This window comes from Perognathus longimembris, chromosome 12, assembly GCF_023159225.1.
Source record: "Perognathus longimembris pacificus isolate PPM17 chromosome 12, ASM2315922v1, whole genome shotgun sequence".
NCBI lineage: Eukaryota > Metazoa > Chordata > Mammalia > Rodentia > Heteromyidae > Perognathus > Perognathus longimembris.
In genome coordinates, this window is record NC_063172.1 from 25,232,994 (window position 1) to 25,255,364 (window position 22,371).

Here is a 22,371-nt window from a genome sequence, read left to right on the forward strand (position 1 = left end):
ATGAGACACTTATCTCCAATTTATCACCAGAAAACTGGAAGTGGTGCTATCGCTCAAAGTGATAGAGCACTGGCCTTGAGCAAAAAGGGTTCAGAGACAGAGCCCAGGCCTTAAGTTCAAGTCCCAAGACAAAAAAAAATTAATAAATAAAATATTTAAATAATATTTATTAAGGTCCCTATACAATCATAGTACAAAAAAGGTTAAAAATTGAAATTGAGAGACTGTTAAGCATTTTACAAGCTAACTAAAATTTAATGATGAAGCATATAAATTCTTGATAAAAGCAAAAGCTGGTTAAACATTAATTTTTCGTCCTACCTGGTCCATCCCAGTCATCTGTATCAACTCCAGTTTGTCCCGGTTTCTCTGACTGTGTGTCCCCATCTGAATCTGCTTGTTCCTGAATTCCTTCATCATCTCCTGGAAAAATACCAATAAAGAGAAAGACAGATGATCAAAGTCCTCTATTTGACATTCTAATCCTTGTACAGGGAATGTGTTAGAAAGGGCTGAAGGTTTGTTTCATCTATTTTCACTATCGTAGCAAATGTCTGTGACTAATCATTTTCATATCTCTTTTGTCTTAACAATAAACGAACTAACCTTTGTTATCAATCAATCATCATTAATTATCAATCAAGCAATACTATACGCAATAAAGAACATTTCCACATAGATTTTCATTTAGTTATTATATAAGAAAATAAAGCAGGTATGCACAATTTTTCTAGCACTTGGAATATAGAAAACTCATTTATTTTTCCAGTGTGTGTGTGTGTGTGTGTGTGTGTGTGTGTGTGTACATGCATATGCCCACATGTGTGCATGTGTGCCAATACTGAGGTTAGAACTCAGGCCCTCAGTGCTATCCCTTGGGGATTTTTCACTCAAAGATGGCACTCTAACATTTGGCCTACAGGTCTTCTTCGGCCTTTTCGGTGGTTAATTGGAAATAAAAATCTCACAAACCTTCCTGTCCAGGCTAGCTTCAAACCATAATCCTCAGATCTCAACCTTCTGAATAGCTAGAAATAAAGGAGCTAGTCACTGGCACCTGGCTTCACTAATTTCTTTTTTTTTTGTAATTTATTAATTAAACAATTTTTTTGACAAGGTGTTGTGCAAAAAGGGTACAGTTACATAGTAGGGCAGTGTGTACATTTCTTGTGATATCTTACACCCTGTTTTTCTTTCCCTTCCCTAGGTCAGGTAGACATATATACAATACACAATGTACCAAGAACATATACAGTAGCCACGTGGCCTATGCCAAAGAAAATTCGCCTAGGGCTTTAAATGTAATGTCGACATTAGACAATAGTCTTATATGAACATATGTACATAGCTTTTGAGCTATTTTGATCCAATGAGAGGTCAATTTTTGACCTTTATATGTTGAGTAGTTGTTTGGTTTTAGGTACATAATGTTGGGTCGCTGACCCAATCCTGTGGGAAATACCATTTGACAAGAAGTTTTTGGTTTCACAGACCTGGTCTCTACTGTCTCCCCGTCACCCCATCTTAACAGTCATATACCAGGGAGATCATGCCCCTTTGTTTTCTGTGTTCTAGGCTTGTCTCACTCAACATTATTTGTTCAAGTTCTGACCATTTCCCTGCGACTAACAATATTTCACCATTCCTAATCGCTATGTAGTATTCCATTGTGTATAGGTACCATATTTTTTGGATCCATTCATCTGTGGAGGGGCATCTGGGTTGATTCCATATTTTGGCTATTGTGAATTGTGCAGCGATAAACATGGAAGTGCAATTGTCTTTTTGATATCTTGCGACCTGTTGTTCAGGATAGATGCCTAGGAGTGGTATGGCTGGTTCATAGGGTAGGTCTATATTGAGCTTTTTGAGAAACCTCCATACTGTTCTCCAAAGTGGTTGTACTAATTTGCACTCCCACCAACAATGGAGAAGGGTTCCTCTTTCCCCGCACCCCCTCCAGCATTTGTTGTTGCCTGAATTCAGAGTATAGGCCATTCTAACTGGAGTGAGGTGGTATCTCAGGGTTGTTTTTATTTGCATTTCCTTTATTGCCAGGGATGTTGAACATTTCCTCATATGTTTCTTCGCCATTTTTATCTCTTCTCTTGTGAAGTCTCTCTTTAGCTCCTTTGCCCATTTCCTAATTGGTTTACTGGGCTTGGAGGGCCTAGTTTTTTGAGTTCTCTGTAGATGACAGATATTAGGCCTTTGTCTGTTGCTGTGCTGGTAAAGATCCTTTCCCATATGGTTAGCTGTCTTTCTATTTTGGTGGCTATGTCCTTAGCTGTCTGGCTTCACTAATTTCTAAACTGCAGGTTTTATAACAGGGATAATATATACAACAAAACAAAAATTAAATATCAGAGTCAGGTATATTTCTGTTTTGAGTTGAACTTGGATTATTTTTCCCTAGCTTTATGCTTGCTTGAACTTGGTGTTATTTCTTCTGTGGATAGAGTATTAAAAATTAAAAGTAATTTGAAAAACTAAAAACATTGCTTTAAGTGGAAAACCAATATCATATGCTAAAAATAGAACAATAGGCTCAATGAAAACACAGATACTATTATCAAATTCTACCTACTATATATTTGGATTCCTAATTGCTTGTCTCATTCATTGCCTTTTACTACAAAAAAAACTATAAGCAAGAACTGAGAGAATTAGTTTAGCCATGATACATGGAGATTTTCACTGAAATACAAAAAAAAACCCACAAGAATTTGAAAACTTTTTCATCACTGATTCAACACTATTTAGACACATTACACAGGCCACCCAAAAGAACAGTTTCTACAAAGTTATAAATTAAATAAGACTCTCTTTCAGTCTAAATTTCTTTACTAACCATCCTTTCTCTTTCCCTCCCTTTCCTCAGTTGAAGAGAGACCCATGAACACCTGAATAAATGTGAGCACGAGGCCAGGCTGATAAGAAATCATACATTCAAAGGGTGAGAGAAGACAATAAAATTCTCAGTGGATCCATTTAAAGAGGTTAACATTTATACTTAGGGGACTAGGAATGTGATTCAGTGGTAGAGTGCTTGCCTAGCATGCATGAAGCCCTGGGTTCGATTCCTCAGTACCACATAAAGAGAAAAAGGCACAAGTGGTGCTGTGGCTTGAGGTAGAGTGCTAGCCTTGAAAAAATGAGGCAGGAGGTAACAAGTTGGATAATATATGTACCCATTGCCTTACGTATGAAACTGTAACCCCTCTGTACATCACTTTAAAAATAGAGAAATGGAAAAGAAAAAGGAGGAGGAGGAGGAGGAGGAGGAAAAGGAAGAAGAGGAGGAGGAGGAGGAGGAGCAGCAGCAGCAGCAGCAGCCAGGGACAGTGCTTAGGCCCTGAATCCCAAGCCCCAGGACTGGCAAAAAAAAAAAAAAAAAAAAAAAAAAATTATACTCCGGCATTTTTCTTTTCATAAAAGGGGTGAAACTTTCCTAGGTTTTGTTATTAAATTTTAAATGTTGGAAGCATGATGCCATGCAAAATTCAATTAATTATTTCTGGAGACATGGTTAAAATGTCTGAATCAGAAAACAAATTTTCTGTTTAGGTCCATGTATTCTACATGAGGAGACAGTACCTATATATGTGGGCAACTGAGGGGCAGAAGGTCAGTTGCACAATGTAGAAAGGAGAAACTAGAAGCTGGCCTTGGAGAATCTATGTAGTAACTTGGGACTTCAACTTTCATGTGGAGGCAATGGGTGGTCTAGAGGCATCTCAGAGAAGTGACTGATCTACTGTGATATAAACACACTAATCAACATACATGAAAACACCTGTGAGATTTCTAGTCTTTGTGTCTTCCTTTATTCACTGTAGAATAATGAAATTCTGTAGGTTTAATGTCGAGAAGCTCCATAACTAAAAATAATTTTTCTGCCTATAATCCTAGCTACCCAGGAGGCAGAGGTGGAAAAATGCACATTTGAATTAAACCCAGGCAAATTAGTGTGAGATCCTGTTTGAAAAATAAACTTGCAAAAGCAAATAGGAGTAGAGGGTATATCTTCAGTGGTGTAACACTTGCTCTGAGTTCAAGCCAGTACTACAAACAAATAAAAAGTGCAAAACTAAAAGCAAATGGTGTCATATCTGTAGCTCTACTCACCCTCGGTGTATTGCTAAATCCTTTGTGGATATCCCATCAACCTCTCTGCCATGTCCTAGTATTCTTACATTTCATAAAATTAAAATGGGGCATGGATAGCTGGAAGGATGTTCAGATACACTGGTAGAAAGTGTTGTAGACAATGTGCATGTGATCTCACATTATTGTGAGTTTAGAGCCATGTTTCTACCGGATTAGAAAATTACAGTCTTGGAGCTGGGGATATAGCTCAGTGGTACAGTGTGTATAAGCCTAGGGTTTGATCCCCAATACCAAAGACAAAATTGAGAATTATGGACCATGTCTACAACATGGCAAGCAATGAGAGTGAAAAGTGACCTGAGTGCACTTTGTTCCTCTTCACAGAGATCCCTGTTTCTTCATTATTCTTACATATTAAGATGGAGGGTTTAATGGACTTAATATTTATAAGCATTGGTTTCTAAGTTTTACTTGGCAACCACACAGAGGTAGGTACTTAATCAATAACAATTGTTCACTGACCAGACAGAAAATTGGATTTGATTCTCATTCTTTTTTTAGCATAATCCACTGCAATAGCATCTCATTTGCTAATAAATTGCTTTCAGCACATTATTTCTATTTAATAACTAAAATATGTCACATATTTCCACTTTTGGACATTTCATCTTCTAACTTTATCTTTGGAAACTAGTTCTCATTTTTATGGTAATGTTTTTACCTAATTCATTTTTAATCTTTTTACTAATGAAAAATGAAATGATTAAAAATAATTTAATCAAATACAAAATCTCAGAAAAAAAAGAAGTATTCTTTGGAAACATTACTTTTGCTTTATAATAGACTTGCTTTTTTCATTTCAATATATTTATTTTGACAGAAAATTTATAAATAGAATTTTATTTTCATATTAACCCAAGTCTAGCATATTAAATGGAATGGACTTAATTCCATTAACTGTGATTTCTTTTAACTTATGTTTATTTTTAAGTCTCCTATATTTGAAATACATACAGTACAGTATTTTCTGATCATGGTATAAATAAGTTAATAGCCAAGACCTAATGAAAAGTTTGATATGATATTGTTTCTCAAGACCTTAATTGGTAGGAAAACCAGAATGAGGTGGGGGAAAAGATGCCAAAGGATAATGTCAAAAAGAGTAAGGGGTACATCTGACTTTCATTCATTGACTTTGTAATTTCTTTATGTACATTCTTTTAAATAGAAATTTCCATGTGTTTTCAGTAAAGCATAAACATATTTAATGGAATAACAACTACACATATCTGAAAACTAATTCATAAAATGATGAAACATAATAAATATCAAGCAGAAAGAAAAATCTATAATATTTTTTAAATTTTTATGGCTATGGAGTTAATGGTTTTTCACTGCAAGATTAAGCTCCTTTGTTGCATTTTTAAAAGCTACCCTAAGTATTTTGTGGGCCCTTCTATTTTTCTTACTCGGGTTTTCAGAATGAATGAGAGCCCCACCGGAGGAAATTGAAAGTGTTATTGAGCAATATAATGCAGGGCATAAATGACTTGAGGAATGCACTAGAATATCGTCTTTGAAACACACGAAATGGCAACTTTAAATACCATATTAGATATTGTAAAGGCAATAGTTCTTGTTGCCAAGCAAAAATAACTTTTTTTTAAAAAATGCAAACAAATACCTTTTTCACTGAAAATTAAAGAGTCTTGTAGAAATTAGAGCCTTGCCACATTCTGAGATAGACACTTTCTCAGAACAAAACAGCAGCCGTGTTTGAAAGCAGTCATGCAAGCAAGCAGCCTTTCTCAACCCTGCTCTTTTAATCCATGTCGTTCCTATCAATATTAACCTCTTATAGAAAAAGCTTGTACAATGTAACTATTGAACTTTCTTGACTAGGAGTGTTACTGGAGCTGTTAGGCATCCCTATAATGTATTTTGCAATCAGCTAAATCATCAAAGTATTTTTTTTAACAAAGAACAGTTCAGAAGTGACAGATCTACTTTCTTGTTCACAACTGCTTATCAGAGAATAGATATCACATATGTTTTCCAGGTGCCTCCTATAGTTAGGATACCTTCACAGAAGCCGCTGGTGAGAGATAAGGTCATAAAAGAGATGAAAAATGTGTTGAGCTTCATACACTTATGGTTTTATCATCAGACAAGATAGCTTTGGTTAAAGGACTGTAGCAGTCAAAAACAGAAAACTGTAGCTCCTCTTGAAGGACGAGAACATTAAAGTTTAAGACTCAGTTTGTGTTTCCTTTGTTTAACAGCCTTGCCATGGTGTTGGCTGACAGGAATTGTTTAGTTAAGATTATCCAAGAGAAACGTCATAGGAGATTGACTCTAAAACACTAAATTGTACACAAAGTTATACATCCAGAAACAAAAATAAAAACTTGCAAGTATTGCCCACTTATATCAATACTTAAAAGAAAATCTAAGCATTAAATATGATTGAAAAGACTAGGCTTATTTTACTATCATTTCACATTAGGATGTCTAACTTACTTTGATTTACTACACATATGTAATAAATGAAGAGTAATGCCATGTTCTGGACAGTTATATGCAGAATGACATTTTTAATAATTCATGTGATATCCTTATAACTTACTTGGACTTGCCTCATTTAGCGTCATTATTTTGACAATAGACTTTCTCAGACCCTAGATTTTAAAAAAAGATTAGGATCCACATTTATGTGACTATGATTATCAGACAGCAGATGAGGAGAAATTCTAAAATGATTCATAACAGAATGCAGGTTTAAATAAATTTCTACAGTCAATGTGAAACTACTGTAGTCTGCAGTATTTGATATTGGTTAGGGGAAAATTACTGAAAATGCTAATGTTTATAATGACATCATATGAAAATCACAGTTGAAGTATTGGGGAGGTGGTGGAAATAACAACTTATAAAGTCTTTCTAGAATACTGAGCATTTATTCCTGCTGTTAACATCATCTTCTAGGTGGAAAAGGTGTTTTTCTCAAAGTTCAAGTTCACTGAACATCTCAAACATATGTGAAATTTCCACTTGAGATAAACTAAGCCATCTCCTCCACAGTATTTCAATCAATAATTCTTAGTTCTCATTATTTCTCTCAATGAGTACCCTAAAGGGGCAACTATTTAAACAAGTAGGAGAGAAGGACAACTTAATTTAGAAGGTATTTCAGAGCTGGATTCTAGTGGTTTGTATCTGTAATCTTGGCTCTTCAGAAGGCTGAGATTTGAGGATCTCAATTCAAAGCCATCCCAGGCAGAAAAATCTGTGAGAAACCTTTCTCTCATTAACCACCAAAAAAGTGGAAGTGGAGCTGTGGTTTAAATGGTATAATATCAGTCTTGAGTGAAAAAACTAACTGGGAAAGCAAAGCCCTGAGTTCAAACCTTAGTACTGGCAAATATATCAGAAAATTAATATATTTAATTTTCTATTTTTCTTATCGTTTTTCCTCACCAAAACAAAAACTTCACTACAACTAATATTCCAATCCAAGAGAGCTATATAATGAAGGTACTTCTTATTGTAAAGAACAGGCACACTGATTCCTGGAAGTCTGTTAAAGAAGATAATCTAACAATAACTGACCCATTCACTGGTCTTTGTTCTGTCATAGGGTTATCATCATTCCTTAAGTTTACTGGCCTCTGTCCTATTTATTTGTCAAAATCATCATTGCCACTAAAAACAAAATGCAAAGATGTCCAGGCACCGGTGGCCTATAATCCTAGCTACTCAGGAGGCTGAGATCTGATGATCACAGTTCAAAGCCAGCCTGGGCAAGAATGTCCCTGAGACTCTTATCTCCATTTAACTACCAGCAACCTGGAAGTGGTGCTGTGGCTCAAAGCAGTGGAGCACTAGCCTGGAGCTGAAGAGCTTAGGGACAGTGCCTAGGGCCAGAGTTCAAGCCCCAAGACTGACTAAAAACAAAAACAACAAACAAACAGAAAACAAGGACAACAACACAACCCAGTCAATATGTTAAGATTGCACCAATTTGGAAAAGTGATGATATTTGTATATCACATTTAATATGCTCTCATTCTTTATTCTTTGCTTTTTAACAAAATGATTCATTCCAGAGTGACTACCTCTCTCTCAGAATCAATGAATGCATTTCATAAGCAATTGATTATTACCACAGGGCTCCATAATGACACTATACCTTTACTCATTTATAAATAGGACTTTACTAAAGCCGCATGCTTAAAAAACTAAGGCTGAGATGTGCCCAGTGAGACATTGGGACATTCAGGGAAGGGAACTAATAGGCTTAATCCAATGTCATCATGCCCTTTATATTTCACTAGTTCCAACACTCAAGGGGTGAATGACTCTGAATGCTCACAAATAAGGGATACTATTTATTTCCCATGTTTACTTACAATTTAACCAGTGGAATTGTTTATACCTTACTATGTTGGTTTCTCTGTATATTATGGTGTGTGGGAGACTGAGATTTGCATTCAATGCTTCTGTTTTCTTCTTCTTTTTTTTTTGGCCACTCCTGGGCCTTGGACTCAGGGCCTGAGCACTGTCCATGGCTTCTTTTTGCTCAAGGCTAGCACTCTGCCACTTAAGCCACAGCGCCACTTCTAGCCGTTTTCTATATATGTGGTACTGGGGAATCGAACCCAGGGCTTCATGTATATGAGGCAAGCACCCTTGCCACTAGGTCATATCCCCAGCCAATGCTTCCGCTTTCAAAACAGTTATTCCCCTGTCTGTCTTAACTTTATGACCATTTTGTTTCTTTCCTGCTGACTCTTAGCTCTCTTTCCAAGAACATCTCAGAAAATGTTCTATTTTTGTCACCCACACACTCTGTTCCTTAAACCTATACTCCCCACTATTTCTTCTCACCTTGTTAATGTCTACTCAGTATTTAATTCCAGCTCAAGTGTCAGTTACGTTCCTCACTGGGTCAAACCATTCTTTATATGACTTTACTTATGACTGCCTTCCCTCCCATAATGTGATTTCTAGGACAACCAACACCTTCCCTCTGAGCACTCACCATTATATTTACAGAATTTCTCACTGTATCGGACTTAACAGGTGCCCAATAAATGTTTATTGGACTGGGTGAAAACATAAATATTTGAATGCACTGATGGTGACTTTGCTTTGGGTTATGAAATTCTTCCAAAAATCAAGCAAAACAAATAAAAACTACACATTTTACATAAGCTGAAGATTCTCCATAATGACAGAAATTAGAATTAGGCATGTGACCACACCCGATAAAAACCAAAAGTTCCGGCCTCTCTGCATTTAGGGTAGGTCACTCCAAATGACTAAGTTCTGAAAAATGGGAATGGAAGCAGAGCTGTTCTGTGACCAATTCCAGGAAACTATACTCATAGCTAAACCTATCCTTATAGAGTTGCCCTATCGAGGGGCAAACAATACTTGGTCAGATCGGCCTCACTCTTGCTCAGACCCACATTTAGCTTCTAGCTCTGGCAATAATCACAAATGTGTTATCAAAAGAACCATCTGGCTTCTTTTCATTGCAAGATCTCCCCATAGCACCACCTCCCTAGTACCAGCAAGAGATCCTTGGCTTCTAGAAAATGCCATAAAACATAGATAGTACTCACAATATCTTCCAGATTTTTCAAAAAACATAGAGGATTTCTTTTCTTCTGTGACTCAGTTTTTTGTGTGTGTTTTTTTTATTATTTAAACACAGCACCTTGAAAGATCAGGCTTTGCATGCATGTGGGTGGTTTCTTTAAGTTAAGCAATATATACTATAATGGTAACAATAGATTTTGAATCTAGATATCTAATATAATTACAAAGACATTCTGGGTATCTTAATGAAGAAGGCTTGTCAACAAATGAAGAAGCTGAACTCAAAGAGAACCTTCTTGATCACTGCAGTCTTGTAAGAGTTCCCCTCTATTGACAGCCTTTAGTAACTGAGGCCGACAGGCTCTGTGGGACTGGAAGCTCAAGCAGTTTAGGAGGTCCTCATTAGGAAGAACATAAAGTTCTAATTACAAAATTAGGTGAAAGGTCTTGGAAGGAAGTATGAAAGCCTTTAAAGCTCAAGCTTCATTATCCTCATAGAAAAGCTTCCTCTAAGTAAAAAATAAAAAGTAAAAGTTGTATCTGCCTTTCTGCTTCAATAAAAATTCTTGCGTGTTCGTAAACTGTCAAACCAGTTCCAGCATTCTGAAGCGATGTCAGAACTTTATTTGTGTCCAGTGCTGGTGGCTCATGCCTGTGATACTTGCTACTCAGGAGGCTAAGACTTGAGGATAATGGTTCCAAGCCAGCCTAGTAAATTCCATGAGATTTCTCCAGTTAATCACCAAAAGAGCCAAAAGTAGAACTGTGGCTCAAGTGGTACAGTGCCAGCCTTGAACCGAAAATAGCTAAGGGACTGCTCCCAGGCCCTGAGATCAAACCCAATGCTAGCACACACACACACACACACACACACACACACACACACACACACACACGTGCACACATACAGATTTTATTTGAATTATTTAAGTTTCAGATTTGTTAAAAGCTATTTTGAACTTCCCTGTGTCTATTGTCTGATTTTAAAAAAAACAACATTAGTTGTGAAATTAACTAAAAAGTAATAGGTATATCTAGTATTTCTTTGCCAGGATGATGCATGACTATAACAGGTATATTATATATTTTTTAATATATTCACGATTCATATCATTATTATATTATTATTATGCATTGGAGTTTGAACTTAGGGCTTCCACTTCTACCATTTGAACTATAATTCAGTCCTTGCTTCGTATTGATGGTTTACAGGGAATGGAATCTAGTAAACTTTTTTGCTCATGCTGGTCTTGAATTATGACCCTCCAAGTCTCAGCTTCCTGAGTAGCTAAGATTACAGATGTGAGCCACCAGCACCTGTCAAAATACATTCCTTTTATTATAATCTGATATTTTACTGTCACCTTGAATTTCCTATATAGCTCCTAGTATTGTAAGAAAAAATACAACATTCTTTCCTACAGGGAATTTTCCTTAGGATGTAAGCATTTCTGTCTCCCTACTCCCCAGTGATTTCTGTAGAATTGTTAGGTTGTGCTAAGCATGACTGTGTTTTGGCATTTGTAGTAGACAGCTACTGTGCAAGGACAGGGTTAAATGAGGAAGGTAAAGAATTCCATATAGGAATGCTGTATATTATCAGCAGAGCGCTTGAGAATGAGTACACTGCTCCCTTAGTCAACCAAAATGTAACCTTCCTACCTTTAAGAAATGGGAATACTTGGGGCTGGGAATATGGCCTAGTGGCAAGAGTGCTTGCCTCATACACATGAAGCCCTGGGTTTGATTCCCCAGCACCACATATATAGAAAATGGTCAGAAGTGGCGCTGTGGTTCAAGAGGTAGAGTGCTAGCCTTGAGCAAAAAGAAGCCAGGGACAGTGTTCAGGCCCTGGGTTCAAGGCCCAAGACTGGCAAAAAAAAAAAAAAAAAAAGAAAAAAAAAGAAATGGGAATATTCTTTATACAATCCTTTTTTCTGCATATGAATATATGCAGTCACACAGGGTCATTTGCATGTATCCATGCTTAAGCAACCATAAACAAGTAGCCCAGGGTTTTCAGTATTGGTTAACTGGCTTGGAATGTGATTCACATTACAATAATACAAGTTTATTCAAGACCCCTAATACTAATTCCATCCCAATAGAAATTCCATCAAATTGCATTATTCAACAGGTAGAGGGGCAACCATTTTATATATCTGAGCTATAGATTTTTACCTTGATAAATCTATGACTTTAATCCTTGAAGAGACCTTCTTTTCTCACTGTCAGAAAAATATACCGTCTGAGCAATTGCATGCACTTTCCATCTCTGCTATGTGCGCGTTAAGACTTGGTAAGATACAGCTACTGTCAAGTTTCAGAACAGTTTCTTGTCTAATCTTTCTACTTCTCCAGATCTTTGATAGGGAACCTGTTAGAATGTATTGCTTACTTTTCCAGTTCCTATGTTTATCTCACTTCCACTCTTACCATCTGCTGTACTTCATTTCCTTCAGAAAAGCGAAAAGTTTTCACAGTACCCAGAGCTTTCCCTACAAACAATGTCCTCTTCCCCTCTTCCTTCCTTTCTCCCCATTAATTTGGTCTTATTTTGTGTTAAGGTCAAAGTGTTTTAAAGAGTTCACTTTGCAAATATTTCTACAGGGCTGAAATTCCTATTCAAATAGTTTGTGATAGATTTACAAAGATTCCTGCCATCTATTACTGGCTTTAAATTTTTTTTATTTATTTATAGTCAAAGTGATGTACAGAGGGGTTACAGTTTCCTGCGTAAGGCAATGAGTACACTTCTTAAATTTTTTAGCTCCTCCCTCATTTTTCTCCCCCTTACTCCCCTCCCCAATTCCCTCCCCCACACAATTGGTTTACAGCATATTGTCTTGTAAGTACTGCTGTTACATTAGCTCACCTTTTACCTTTTGTCTCTCCATTTTGATGTTTGCCCAAGTACACATATTTTGGTGTGTCTGTAGTCTTGAATTACCTGAGAACAGCATCCTACCAACAGACTAAGAGAATTGTAGCCTACTGCATGATATAAAAAAAGGCAACATCATTATGAACTTGATATTATATCAAAATGCCAATTGCATACAATGATGCACTGGTGATTACTGACAATCAATACAAATTTCCTTTTCTTCTTTTTTTAAATAAATATTTTGATAGGACTGCAATTTGTACTTTCTGTCTTTTGCTTTCAAGGTAAGTGCTTTAATTTTTTTATGTTATTTTCTGCCAGTCCTGGGCCTTGATCTCTGGACCTAGGAACTATCCCAAAGCTTTTTATTTATTTATTTAATTTTGCACAAGGCTACCACTTTACCACTTGAGCTACAGCACCACTTCTGGCTTTTTCTGTGATTAATTGGAGGTAAGAGTACTTTCCTGCCCAGGCTGGCTTTGAATCACAATCCTCAGATCTCAGACTTCTGAGTAGCTAGGATTATAGGCTTGAGCCACAGCATCTGACCAACCTCAGTGCTTTAAAAGTTGAGCCACACCCCTAAAGAGAGATTTTTGAAAGAGAGACATGCAACACATAGTAATATCTTAAGCTCACTTCTAAATTGTTTATTTTACCTTTTTGATTATTTCTTGGATATATATATCCTTATTTTTTATTTGAGACAGCATGTCTAATAAATATTTATTAGCAAATGTCAGGCTAAAAATAACTGAAAAAACATGTACATTTCATGTATCCATTTTTTTCAGCTATGCTCAACTTCTGTAAGAATTATATAATGGACAGCAGCAGAAAAAATTATTTCTCGATTTCAGTTAAGCAACAGTAACCCTAATTTTAATCTGATATTCAAAGTAGTTTTGTGACCAATGAAACCTCTGGAAATCACAGGTGAAAATATTATCTACCCTGTAGGATAGAAATGGAGTGAGTAGAGACCATGAATGTAGAGCAAGATGTCTAAAAAGGTGCTTCTGAACAAGAGCAGGTACGAAGTGGAAGTGGTTCTTACCATTATTATAATTCTAGTAATTGCTACACAGCCTCATTGCCAATCTTTGGAATCTCATTGAACTACAAAAAGAAGCTGAGACATCAATCCTCATTCCATATCAGTACTTATTGGTGCAACAAATTCAGTTATTTTTTTACCTGACCTTTTAAGAACAACAAAGAAGTGACTGACATGACTACTATAATTAAATTCATCACCCCACATCTTTCTATATTTCCCTCTGCATATTCTTCAGGAGACAGATAAAGATTATCCCACCAGGTAATGGATGGGCAAATGCTTAATACTGCCTGTTGCTTCTCACATAACAAAAACCTTGAGAGAATTTTACATACTAATAAGAAAATTTAAATTTTATATGAGAAGATAAAGAGCTTTGAAAATCTCATTTGGTTTGAACATATAAAATGGTAACACAAAACCAAACGAATGTTTTAAAATCATTTGTGATATTTAAGGACAAAAATGTAGAAGAAATATATCTATTTCTAAGAGAGATTTCACTATACCTTAACATTTTACGTTCTAATATGATCAACAGACAGATTCAGGGTTGTCAACCAAGTTAATGATTAAAATAAATTAGCTATTGAGGCAGTCCTAATGTTGTTCATACTTGTAATTTTCTTAGAAGTAGAAAAACAAATCAAGGCAGTAGATATAAATGAGCATGAATACAGATCTTCATAAATTTGATTCAAATAAATATTTAAGCAAATAAGGCCGAAATAAACACTCTTAGTTTAAAATAGATATTTAAATCATTAATTTTGGTCACATCTATTTCCATAAGGAATTGTAGCCTTTTCATTAAACTTAAGAAATCACTGAGAAAATATGGAAGTAAAACAAGTCTAAGCAAGTTTTCTTTAAATTATTCAGCTAAATGTAACGACTAATTAATTTAATGTCTAGGTTAAAAATGATAATGTAGATATATCCTAGTACTTAGATGGTATACTTCATATATATTCAAAATATCAGGATATTAAATAGATTCATATTATTTTTCTGACTTTCAACACTGAGGAGAAAACAACACCCATAAGCCTTTAGGTAAAAATCTGTTCTTGCTAGCCAGGTGCTAGTAGCTCTATTTTTAATCTTAGTTACTCATGAGACTGAGCTCTGAAAAGCATGGTTCAAAGTCAGCCCAGGTATAAAAGTCCATGAGACTCTTAACTCCAGTTAATCAGCAAAATAATCACAAATAGAGGTGTGTCTCAAATGGTAGAATTCAGGTGAAAAAGCCAAGCAAGAACGTAGGGCCCTGAGTTTAAGCCCTAGTACTGGCAGACATACGAAATACATTCTTTTCTTCTTCTTCTTCTTCTTCTTTTTTTTTTTTTTTTTTTGCAGCATCCTTAAACATCAAAACAATGGCAATGTTCCAAAGAGGTAAAACACCACTTCATATTAATTTTCATTTTTATTTCTAACAATGATGTTAATATAAAATAAGGATATAACTAAAATTAAATCTCTCCACATCTGATGTACTAAGGTAGATATAAAATGATATATATTTTATTATAACAAGGTTATTTCAGACATAAAAGAGGAAATTATATATTTTGGCAAGTTCTAATTTATTTCAAAACAAAAGATCTGCAGGTTGTGCAGGAAATCTGGTGGTGGTCAGCTCACTAAAAGGAAAAAGTAATTGAGATTCTCATATGCGAAAATGTAGCACATATTATCGGATAAAAGTCATGCACATGGTAGCAAGGTGAGTCACTTCCTATTTGGTGCAACATGAGTCATTGTCACTTTGTTGAAATTTTCATGATGGGATATTTGCAGTCCAAGATGAGGGAGGTAGACAAATCTTTGCTAGTCACTTACATAGGAAACCACATGTTCTGATTCCAGGAAACCACAACAGTACTAACTCCCTTTAACAACAGGGTTCAAATCCAAAAGTTTCTCATTTTCCTACAATTGTGCCTTTCAAGGTTCAGTTTAATTCCAAGCAGAAGCTACAATGTGGTCATTTTTGAGATGTCTTCTGAGATGGCAATAATAGAATGGTTGCATAGTTTCAGAATGTATATCTTTTTCCCACTGCATGAGATCAAAACACAAGGACACAATTATAATCTGCGTATATATAGATATATTAATCACCTTTCCATTTTTCATTGTTAGATAACTTAAGGAACACTTAAAACTTTTAAAATACATTTGAAAAGAGAAGGAGGAAGGGAAGGAGGACTCCAGGAAAACAAAGTTTGCCAAGGAACAATCATGTCCTATGCAGGGAGGGGGAGGCAGCTGAGAAGGGAAGCCAGGTCTGTGCCAAGCAAAGCTAGGGGCTGTTCAATCAGCCCTATCAGGACTCCATCAGTGTCTCCACTCCAGCCAAATCCAGAGAAAACAAGGAGTCAAAGATTCAGGTCAATAAGCTTATAGGCGATTTGCACAAACAGCTCCTCCAGCAAGGTAAAAAACAAAGTCATATTGGCTTTTCTTTTTTACTCCTTCTCTTTGAACTCCCTGGTCCAAACATACCCTGGAAATGTCAATGTTATATGCAGGAATTTAAAGAGCTGAGCTTCTTAATCCCTTTAAGAAAAAAGGAACAAAGTTGCCGGTAAAGATCCCTTTCCTTATTGAACTCAGAAGTGGTTATGGCAGTGCCTGCATTGTACAGATAGATCCTGATTCCAGTTACCCAGCATCAGAGAAGGCAGGACCACATCCTTAAAGCTGTAACTGAGAAGGAAAAGAACCTTCATGACAGAGAAGGTCTGTGAACTATAAACTTCTAGACTAAATGATAAAAGGAAAATAGACAAAATAACATGATTGTCTGAAACTGGGGCCAATGAGAAAGAAAATAAAAGCAAGCAGTTATCATTCACACATCCAAATCTCATAAAGGTATGGTGTTATCTGTTTGCTGGATTTCTTCTAAGAATTAAGGACTTAGGTAATAGTTTGTTTTATCTTCACATTGATGGGAAGGAAGAATGATGCTAATAATTCAGGTTTGTTACACACAACCCAACGAGAAATATGGTATTTCCACAGTTAGGTCTGAATTATTAAACAACTCTAACACAGGAAGTGTCTGTGTGGGGGTGGAGCAGTGGGGTCATAGTTCAAAGAATGTCGTAGTATAGATAGCTGAGACACAATGAAACAGGTGTCATTTGCTTGCCTCTCCCTTATCTTTTCAATTCGAGGATGTAGTAAGATGTAGAAAACATACCATGGAAGGAAGGGAGGAAAAGAAAGTATCAAATATCCCCCACTTTTGTTCTGGAAATTGCAACCATGTACTACAGAGGGCATCCCATCAGATCCTTGGCTAATAGGATGATGCTCAGTGGTATTTGTGTATCTCTTGATAGCTTTCCCAAATTACTTGTTTCAGCTTCCTAACATGACCCTCCCCTGCTGGACGCCTTTCTTCTGTGGGCATGCACTAACTGTGAGCTGACCCTGGGGCCTCCTCCCAGGGACCTCAATGTCCTCGCTGGCTCACAGAACATGATTTCTTTTCACTCTCCATTTCCATTCCCTGTAGCTCCACAGTAGTGCAAATCCACCTGCATCCGACAGCAGAAAGCTGCTTGGGTGTGAAAGGGTACCCCTCCCACTCCCCAGCTCTCTGCTGTCCTCTTCTGGCTTTCTGTAACACTCACCTCCCAGGTACTGCAGGGACCAGGACGTTTGAAAAGTTCCCCAAATCCGCCGCCCCTCAAATTTTTGCTCAAAGATCATCTTCCTCATCACTCTTTATAAAAACAGTGCTTCAAGTGGCTCATGTTTGTCATTCCAGCTACTCATGAGGGATCTGATGACTACAATTCTAAGCTAAGTCCAGGAAGCCTTTATCTACAATTAAACACCAAGAAGGTGGAAGTAGAGCTGTGGATTAAGTGCCACTGGTATAGCTATCAATCTTTAGCGATAAAGCTATGGGAGAGTGCCCAGGCTCTCTCTCTCTCTCTCTCTCTCTCTCTCTCTCTCTCTCTCTCTCTCTCTCTCTCTCTCTCTCCCCCCCCCTTCTCTCTCTCCTCTTTCACTCAGGGGTATGTATACCTGCAGAGAAAGACACAAGTGTATCACTACTACCCTTGTCCCTTGTTTTGGTTTCTTTAATGCTGTTCAACATATATAATGTGTTTTAGGTTTTTTTGGTTGTTGTTTGTGTTTTTTTGCCAGTCCTGGGGCTTGTACTCAGGGCCTGGACACTGTCCTTGAGCTTCTATTGCTCAAAGCTTGTGATCTACTACTTGAGTCACAGCGCCACTTCTGGCTATTTCTGTTTATGTGGTACTGGGGAATCGAACCCAGGGCTTCATGCATGCTAGGTGAGCACTCTACCCCTAAGCCACCTTCCCAGGTCTGTGTTTTAGTTTTCTGTAGCCTCTCTTTGTACTCCTGAGTTGGTGCTTGGCCTTTGTCTGTGACTATATCCAGTACCAAGAACGAGGCTTGGCACATAATTGTTGCCACATAATGTGTGGTTTGAGTTGTGTTGGAATGTGAGCTACCAAACAGAATTAGAGGCTTTCTGCTAATGTATCAGACCATGTTTTATATTAACTACTTCAGGGGCTAGTATCAAATGTGAGTTGGAGTACTTCAGGCTTTATTTCATTTTCTCCAATGTGCTTTTAAATTCTCTATTCTAAAGGATACTTAAAATAACCCTGGAGTTTTGCATATATCGCATCTTCTTGATTATGGTTAGAATTTGCATTGTTAGGAGACTGGATGCTTCCTTTTTTTTTTTTATAGATTTCCATCTTGGCCCATCCCACCTAAGTTTTTCAGACTAAGCCTCTAATATCAGCTCACTTCTGTAGGGCCTGCACTGTACCCGGTGATTTCTGTGGCCATTCTTCATCCCTACACCCTAGAACCAGAAATAAGGCAGTCTGTGTGTTATAACATCAGTATTGATGACATCATTTTCCTGATTAGCCTGTTTAGGGATGATGATTTCAGAAAATAATTCAGGAAGACACACAGTAACTTTCCTAGTTCAGTGTTGGTAACACCAAGTTTCCTCCTGACATGTAGTTTCTTCCTTCACTCAGCTCAGAATATTGCTGCCTCTTATTAGACTACAAGTGACATCTGTTTAACACTTGTTTCCTATTCATTCACTTATCCTGTGACATTCTCCTGGAATATGTCCCAAGTAATGTTACCTCAATTTAGTCATTAACAAGCAAATCCTTTAGTAATGAAACTCTCTTCCAACTAATCAGTAATAGTAAACCAGTTTTAGAACTTCTCCATCGAGAAATATTGGCCCTGAGCTTATCTAAGAACCATACTGCCCCTCTCCTCCCCTCTTCTGCACTCAGTGACCTGACTAAAATTCTTCAGGTTGCTTTCCTGGCCTCTGCATTTCCTTTTGCATTCAGTTCCTCCATTGTACACATTCATGGACATACTTCTATACCTTATACTAACTAGAAGAAAGGAAGATGAAGTAACTGAAACAAATAACTTGGTACTGTAGGAAAAGGTAGCATTTGTGGGCCCAGAACTGATGTCTTCATCATCTGTAAACTCAAGGAAATAATTCTTACTCGTTTCCTTCCTCTTGTAGATATTGTCAAGGCAAGAGGCCAAGCAAGGGAAGCAGATGAAAAAAGATGCTGTGAACTCAAGGCACTGTTTTATATTTTGCTAGTTTAAAAAAAATCAAGGTGCCCAAGTATTGAAGCCACATCTTTTCATAAACACAGTTGATTTGTTTTTGAAGATGAAAAATGGGGACATGAAATAAGCAACTAATTCAAAGTAAAAGTAACATAGGAAAGTTGTATAGAATTGCCATATTTCAGAAAACGAAACAGGCTAATGTTGGGAATGGGTATCAGTGGGAATTGTGAAGGATAGTATTAAGGGAAAAAGAAGGAAAATGTGATACTGCATAAGCACGTATGGAAATAAGAACATGAAATCTGTTGAAATTGTCATAAGAAGGGGAAGACTGAAGAAGGAGTGATGGAGGAAGTAAGTTTGATGAAATAATGTATGCATGTATGGAAATGTCACAATGAAACCACCCTTGAACAACTTACATTTGTTAATAAAAGTCTTTTAAGAAAAGAATTGTCATGTTCAAAAGTTAGATCTGCAACCATAATAAGGATTTCCCTCAAGTAAACTCCTATAAGTAAGAATTTTGTAAATTACAGCTAAGATAAATTTCAGGGAAAATATTTAAGCATTCCTCTGGGTTGTTACATTATAAGAATTTAACCACATGGTTGGTAATAAGTAGTAAGTTCACTAATATTGATAAATGCTTTGAGACATGTGAAAAACTTGACCTTTGACAAGAACACAGGTGATATATCAATGTGAAGACAAGAAAAGGCTACAATAAATAATGAAAGAATCATCCTAAACAGTGAAAATGTCCTGTATAATCGAAGCTCAATTTCAACAGGAGTTAGAAATTTTATAATAAGGAATGGCTTCATACATATACAAAAAATCAAGTGATTTATTTTTCTTTAAATATAAAGGGGAAGCGACTATAGCAAAAATAGCTCTTACAAAAATTTTCACTCCTTAAAAATATATATAGTAACCCTATATGCATCCGCAGAATTTTTCCCTGAAATAGTCACAAAATACCTTCTTTGGAAAATTTAGATATTCTAGTTGCATTTTTATACTATGAGATTTTGAACTAACCATCCTTTGTTTAGTAAGCAAAATCATTTATTGCTCAAGATTTTTGTTCAGAAGAACCACTGGAGTAAGTAGGTCATTGCTATGTTTCCATCATGGTAAAATTTTTATACAAAGAAACTCTAAATAATGTAGTTCATTTCCTAGTGTATATTGGCAATTTGTCAGTTGTTATTTATACTGATTTAGAATATGGATAAGAAATAGATCCTAGCAATGAACCCTGGGTAGAAATGTTTTCTTCCAAGAAACATTTTGAAAATGCTTTTTCAGTCATTAGCCATTTAAGTATCATTAACCGTTTAAACACACTTATTTAATCCCTATTCTATCCTCTCCATCCAACTCATAATAAAATACAATTATGTGTCACTAAGACAAACATATGAATTTCTATTAAAAAATAAAGATTAGAGCCTAATTTTCCAGGGAGGAAATTTTCTCCTAGCTAATCAACTTAAGTGAAAAATGGGTAACATCCTTCTTACAACCTCAAGGGACACAGAATGTAAGAGTTATCTCTTCCTTTCACACCAGCTCCAACTGACTGCAGTAGTAATTCCCTGTTCTCACATTCTATAAGACTAAAATCATGAAACTTTTTTTCCCAATGAAACAAGGCCACAGTAATTTTGAATAGTAATATTCAAATGGAAATATTTCTCTTGAAAATTATTACAGGAAATTAAGAAACCTTATTTACATGTACTGTGATGTTGTAGTTTGGGGCTAATCATTAGAGAATCATTTTTATAAAAAATATAATCCATTGCATGTTATTTACTGTCATATCATACTAAATAGTTTGTATGCCTTTAACACTTAAAAATTTTCCAACTGTTAATCAAATAATACCATCTACTGAATAATGTTCATAATAATTGTAATTCAGTGTTATTTCTTATTAATTTTCATGAGTTAAATTGCGATACTGTCACTAGGGGAGGATTTTACATGAATCGATTTTTTACAAAATAAAGTAATAACATATAATTTGCCATTCTATACTCTTTCATTAAACATAAATGAGAAATAATGACCATCTCAAAATTTAAACTGCATTTTTTACTGTCTAGTTTTATTGTCTTTTTAGATTAAACTGACAAAGAGGTCTAACTATATACACTAATTATTTTAACCACACAATCTGTGGTTTTTTTTTTTTTTTTTTTTTTTTTTTTTTTTTGCCAGTCCTGGGACTTAGACTCAGGGCCTAGGCACTGTCTCTGACTTCCTTTACCTCAAGGCTAACACTCTACCTCTTGAGCTACAGTGCCACTTCTGGCTTTTTCTGTTTATGTGGTGCTGAGGAATCGAACCCAGGGCTTCATGTGTGTGAGGCAAGCACTCTACCATTAGGCCATATTCCCAGCCCCCTTAGCCACACAATCTGAAAAAAAGGCATCTGCTAATTCTTAGGTTTTTTTTTTTCCCTCCATGTTATAATGTAACAGCATAAGATATGTCCTCTAAATAAGACAAACACTCTATAAGGAACCCCAAAATATGCATTTCTCAATAATGGAAGGAAAAAAGATGGCTTCAAGTGTAAATTTGAAACCTTGGCATCTCACCCAGCTCTTGAGTTTATTACTATAGCTATAGGCCATCTAGAGATGGTTAGAACATGTAGAACAACTAGAGAAAGTGATAATCCCAGCCTGATTATGACACAAGGGTACAACAAAGTCTATTAATACTCTTTATTCCCTTTTTCAAGACTCTGTTGTAGGGAAAAAAGACTATGTCACAAGACCATGTTGAGTTCTTTAGGAGCTCACTGATAAGGTTTTCAGAACTTCAAAGTATCCAGGAATGGGTGTTTCCATTGTTTTAGGTCCTAGAATTGTTTGGACCATAGGAATATGGACTGGATGACTTCTTTGCTTTCTAAACTAGCACCAACATGAGAAAGTGATAACGGATTTCTGGATAATACATACCAAATATACATGTCACAACCAAGATTTGTGTATTGACATCTTTTTTAATGTTATGTAAGCATTATTGATTCCAGGCTGTCAAAATCTGATCA

General features: G+C 36.2%; 1 protein-coding gene across 2 annotated transcripts in view; it reads right to left on the reverse strand.

Moving 5' to 3' along the window:
• Positions 1–22,371, reverse strand: part of Zfpm2 (zinc finger protein, FOG family member 2) — a 423,581-nt gene that overhangs the window by 322,157 nt on the left and 79,053 nt on the right. For both annotated transcript variants that reach the window (XM_048358457.1, XM_048358459.1), the window contains one exon: positions 322–423. In XM_048358457.1, the coding sequence (XP_048214414.1) occupies positions 322–423 (102 nt within the window). The remainder of the gene's footprint in view (positions 1–321; positions 424–22,371) is intronic.